The sequence below is a fragment of the Otolemur garnettii genome, unplaced genomic scaffold (genome assembly GCF_000181295.1).
Source record: "Otolemur garnettii isolate 467f Iridium unplaced genomic scaffold, OtoGar3 scaffold00038, whole genome shotgun sequence".
Classification (NCBI taxonomy): Eukaryota; Metazoa; Chordata; class Mammalia; order Primates; family Galagidae; genus Otolemur; species Otolemur garnettii.
The window spans coordinates 10,396,290-10,402,078 of NW_003852433.1; the positions used below are offsets into that span (position 1 = coordinate 10,396,290).

Below are 5,789 nucleotides of genomic sequence, written 5' to 3' on the forward strand. Positions count from 1 at the left end.
TAGGTACCTGAGGTCCCAGCGACTCCGGAGGCTGAGGCAAGATGATTGCTTGAGCTTAAGAGACTGAAGTTGCTGTGAGCTATGGCACCACAGCGCTCTACCAAGAGCAAGAAAATGAGACTGTCTCAAAAAAAAAAATTGTGGCTACATATCATATAATTTCAATTATGTGGCATTCTGAAAAAGGCAAAACTATGGAAATAAGAGAAAGGTCGTTAGTTGCTGGATGTTGGTGGGTTGGGGGAGAGTTGAACAGAGAGTTGAACAGAATTCAGAGGATTTTTAGGGCACTATAAGATCATACTTGTCCAAACCTATAGATTATTTTGAACCTCAAGAATGTACCCCAATATGAACTATGGACTTTGGGCAGTAATGACATGTCAGCATAGGTTCATTCATTGTAGCAACTGTACCACTCTTGAGGGGATGTTGATAATTGGGAGAGTCTGTGCATGTCTTTGGGGGCGGGGTGGTGTTTGTGGGAACTCGTAATACTTTCTGCTCAATTTTGCTGTGAACCTAAAACTGATCTAAAAAAATGCTTTAAAAAAATAAAAAAGGTTCTTCCTCTATATATAGTCTTTTGTAACTTCGCTTTTTTACTCCACATTTTGTTTCTAGGATTTATTCGTGCCAATGGGTGTAATTGCATTTCATTCACTAGTGTGTAATTTTCCATCGTGTCTCTGTTCCACAACCAAGTTAAGCATTTTCCTATGTGTGTATTGTTTCTGACTTGTTACAATAAACAGCACTGCCATGGACATATTTTACTTAGTTCTTTGTGTACAACTACACCAGGTCTCTAGGCAAACATTTCTCTAGGATATGTATAAAGAATAGAAATAGAGGGTTATAGGGTAAGTGCATTTTTATCATTATGAGATAATACTAAATTATTTTTCAAAGTGGTTGTACCAGACATATATGAGTGTTGAGTCATTTCACGTTTTCACTCGCAGGCTTTGTAAATTTTGCCCATCTAGTAAGTGTAAAATGGAATCTCACTGTGGTTCTTATTTGAATTCCCCTGATCACTAAGAATGTTTTGAGCATTATTGCCTGTTTATTTGCTACTTGTGTTCCTTCTCTTGTCTTTTGATATTTTCTCCTTTATGTACAGATGTGTAGGAATTCTTTAGAAATTCCTCATACTAATTCTTTGTTAGTTTTATATGTTGTATTTCCTTTCTGCTTGTTGTCTTTTCTGTTTTCTTTGTGATATCTTTTGATTAACAGATATTCTTTAATTGATTTTATGAAGCTTTTCTGATTTTTGTGAATGGTGTGAGGTAAGGATCAAGTTTCTTTCTTTCTTTCTTATCGCCCCAGTTTGGATCACTGATTTATTCATGCACCGTTTCGTCCATAGGGTTTCCTTAGCTCACTAATTTGCCATATACCAAGTTTCCTTATACGTGTGGGCTTGTACTGGATTCTCTGTTCTGTTCCATTGGTTACACTGTTTATCATAGCATTGATAACTCACATTCTTTCTTGCCCATACCTTTAGAAACAGTATTTTTTTTCTTAATTAAATCATAACTGTATATAGAAGCAGTCTTGATGTCTGGCAGACGCAGAGCTTTTAATGTCCCACTGGTTTTTTGCATCACATACTTCATTTGATCCCTACAAACTCTCTGAGGTTGGGAGATCAGATGTTTTCTTCCATGGACGGATACCTCATAAGCTTTAGCCAAGGTCATGAAATCAAGATACAACAATAATTGGACCCAGGCAGAGGAGGGGTTGGTGCTAGTTGGTTACATATCAGGTGGATGTTATTTGTCTTTACAGAACCTTTAAACATTGGGGGAATCGTGGGAACCATTGTGAGCCTCCTCCTGCTGGGACTGGCTATTATCTCAGGGCTTCTGTTGTATTACAGCCCCATGTTCTGCTGGAGAGGTAAGAGTTTCTCAGGTCTCTTTGCTATTTCAGTGTGGGTGGGGGAGGGAGAGGAGTCCTGTCATATGCCACCTGAAGTCCCATTCAAAAGGCTTCTTCACTGGGCCGAGATGTGCAATAATGAGGCACCTAAGTCCCATCCCTGAAGACCCTATCACCTCTCATGTTGGGTCCGTTTTCTCATTTGTTCCTCTTTTGCAAAGGTTACCCTGATTAAAAACTTCTGTGAGGGGCACCTGTGGTGCCCTACTCCTGCCTGTGGCTCAAAGGAGTAGGGCGCCAGTCCCATATACCATAGGTGGCAGGTTCAAACCCGGCCCTGGCCAAAAAACTGCAAAAAAAAAAAAAAAAAAAAAACTTCTATGAGGTTGCAGTGGATGTTACTGGATATTAACTCTTTTTCCTTTCTCTCTTCAGTAGGAAACACTGTCAGGTGAGTGTTCCCTAGACTCAAATCAAAAACCCTTTCCATGACCTGTCATCACTACTGTTTTCTTTCCTTTCATAAGAACAATAATGGCAACTACCACTGAGGACATACCATGGACCAAGGGCTTCACCAGGCATTATTATAAACTCTTTCATAACCTCTTCATGGTGGTGGTGGTGGTGGCATCTCCATTTTCCACATAAGGAGATGGAAGCTCAGTGAAGAACATTTCTGCAGGCTCATCTAGGAAGTAAATGTCAGTGCCTCCCTTCACATCCAGGTCTAATTGATTCCAAAGTCTTTCCTGCTTTATAACACCAAACGTCAGGGCTGGGCACATCACTGTCTGCCATTAAGACATAAAGACAATGTGTACACATTGAGCCCAGTCATTTGTGCATTAGCTTTATCCAATTTTCTAAAGAGAGCTAAAAGGAAGAGTAAGTCATAGTCTCATAGGATGTTTTGAAAAAGTAACCATGAATGCTCAGAAGCCCCTCCTAAAAGGAAATCCCAGTAGGGGCAGAGTAGCCAAGGGGATGGATATATTTCATTTTCTAAGGAGATTCTAGGTAGAATTTTCTCTGTGATCTGATGGCAAAATATGTTCTTTTTATCTGTTCATAATGAAGGAATATTATTATTTGGGACCCTCTTTCATGGGAACATGTTATGTTTACTGCCCTATTTTGGAGAGCCGTTCTCCCCATAAGTCTGTCATTCCCTGGGCTTATTTCACACAGGAGACAGCAGTGTGGCACAGTGGGACAAGGCTTTGGAATCAGTGGACCTGGGTTCAAACTACAACTGTGCCATCCCTAAGCCCTGCCCATAGACAATTCCTGACCCTCTCTGAGCCTTCATCTCCTGATCTTTTTCACTGAGGGAGTCCAAGAGGATGAAGTGAGAGCGTAATGCTCCCTAGGACTGATTGACCGGTGGCATGCATACAGTCTGAGTGGGAGGGCAGGGCCAGACAAACTACAGGGCAATTAAGTCTAGGCTGCCAGATGTGGACTTCACATGCAATCTCAGTTCAGGGCTTTTGGGGGAGGAAAAGAACTTTACCTGGACCTTATATAAGGGGTGGGGGGAAGATGCCAGTACATAAAGCAGAATAAAGGCATTTCAGAAAAGAAACACAGCATTTTTATACATGCTGTGAGGGAAGACAGATGCCTGGGATAGTGTAGGAGTTGTCCCAGACAGCTGAAAGGAAGAGTAAGTCATCGTCTTACAGAATATTTTGAAAGAGTAACCATGAATGCCCAGAAGCCCCTCCTAAAAGGGAATCCCAGTAGGGGCAAAGTAGCCAGTGGGATGTGGATATTTCATTTTCTAAGGAGATTCTGGGTAGAACCTTCTCTGTGATCTTATGGAAAAATAGGTTCTTTTTATCTGTTCATAATGAAGGGATATTATTGTTTGGGGACCATCTTTCATGGAATGAAAGAATAGGAATAATGAAACACACCCAGCAAAAGATCTGATCATCTGTGGCTATCCGTGGCGCCATCTCTGTGAAATTATAACCATATACATTGTCATCTCTTTGACTTAACCAAACTGAATGCATGGAGGATTCTCTATGTTACTAAAGGGGTTGCAAAGTATCTAGTGTTTCCTATTCAATGAGGGCGGAAGTTGAGAAAAACAAGATATTTTCTTGATTATTTTTTCCCCTTTGGAAATTAGGGGACAAGACATGGGTGATGTCATGGTTTTGGTGGATTCAGAAGAGGAGGAAGAAGAGGAAGAGGAAGAGAATGCTGTAGAAGAGGAAGAGGAGGGAAATTGGAGAGAGTTGCCTAAACAAAGAGCCAAGCATGATCACATTCACAGAGTGACTGCACTAGTGAATGGGAACATAGAACAGATGGGAAATGGATTCCAGGATCTACAAGGTAAATTCTCTTTCCCTTAAAAAACACTGCAAACCACTGTGACCTTCCCAAAGGGAAATCTTTAAGGGAAAGGTTGCGTTTTTAAAGGCTGGGGAAGATAGTTGAAAAGTTTAGTCTAGAACCTGAGAGTCTATTATCAACTATTAACATGAAAATAATCTTGACAAACATTTATCCAGGGCCCACTCTAGGACAAGCACAATATTGGCATTGTTAGGGAATAAGAAAGGAAAACTGGCTGGACATGGTGGCTCATGCCTGTAATCTTAGCACTTTGGGTAGCCAAGGTGGGAGGATCCCTTAAGGTCAGGAGTTTAAGGCTGTAGTGAGCTATTATTGTGCCACTGCACTCCAGCTTGAGAGACAGAGCAAGACCTTGTCTAAAAAAAGAAAAAGAAAAAAGAAATGGGAAGATTGATAGTGTCTGCATGCAGAGAGTTTTACAAGACCAGTTGGAGTGAACAGACTAAAGCACATGAGGAAATGGAAACAGAAGCAAAATTTAACCAACACACGCAGAGAGCAGGAGAGGAAGTGTTGCAAGAGGGATTTGATTGCCTGTTGGATGATAATGTTTAAAAATTGCGGGACCTTGGAGAAAGACAAGAGTCTGGAGGGCGTGTTGGTTAGGGGAAGTTTTATGCAACATTTAGACATGAGGCAAGTCTTTAAGGACAGTGGAGTTGGAATAAACAGAACGGAGAACAAAAGGTATTCCCAGGTGAGGGCCTAGGCCAGCATCATGCCCGGCTAGAGGGTTCTAAATAGGTGAAATATAAGAGAATAGGTGAAAAGAGAATACACACTTCTCCATGAAATCCAATTCTGTGGCTCACCAGAAAAGGACTAGAAATCACCAAGATAATTGAAGACTGATAGTAGAAATCACTCTGTTAAGATCACTCCAGAGTTGGTTTATTTTATCTCCTGTGCAGATGACAGCAGTGAACAGCAAAGTGACAACATTCAAGAAGAAGATAGGCCAGTCTGAAGAAGAGAATTATTCATCCGTATCTTCTTGAAAGCTTAGAAGATGAACTCTTCATTCAGCTTTGATTTGATTTGCAGCCCTGCTGGAGGCTTGCATTAGCAACGTTTGGGTCTCTCGGCAAAAAAAGAAAAACACACCTTTTTCCTTCCATTTTAAAAAAACGACAACCTGGTTTGATTTGCTGTAAGTTTTCTCAGCGATGCCAAAAAGCTTTGGAAAGGAGCCGTATATGTGGGAAAGCTGAATTTGGTGTTTGAGGTGCTACTTTGGCTGACTCCTGGCTTTATCCAGGTTGACCTGTTGGAACAGACACTGATTTGGAGGGAGTATGGGTGAGAGGAGGACTTGGCCTTGGTGACCTTTGCTACTATTAAAGGCTTATAACCAGCTTGCTCTAGCACAAAAGGGAGTATAGTAGGGTGGTGGGGAAACTTCCTTTATTACTGCCCAGGTGAGCTTGTGACCAAGGAACTGGGCAAATATCAGCTCCCTGGGAAAAATAAGGTTTCAGCAACCAACGTAAGTCAGAGGAAGGCGGTTTGGTTCAGAG

The 5,789-nt window shown here is 41.3% G+C and overlaps 1 protein-coding gene across 1 annotated transcript in view; it reads left to right on the plus strand.

Moving 5' to 3' along the window:
* VSIG10 (V-set and immunoglobulin domain containing 10) overlaps nt 1-5,789 on the plus strand; it is a 30,539-nt gene extending 24,750 nt beyond the window's left edge. Inside the window, exons 6-9 of the mRNA XM_023513261.1 lie at nt 1,804-1,914; nt 2,332-2,347; nt 4,040-4,248; nt 5,184-5,789. Of these exons, the coding sequence (XP_023369029.1) occupies nt 1,804-1,914; nt 2,332-2,347; nt 4,040-4,248; nt 5,184-5,239 (392 nt within the window). The 3' untranslated portion in view covers nt 5,240-5,789. The remainder of the gene's footprint in view (nt 1-1,803; nt 1,915-2,331; nt 2,348-4,039; nt 4,249-5,183) is intronic.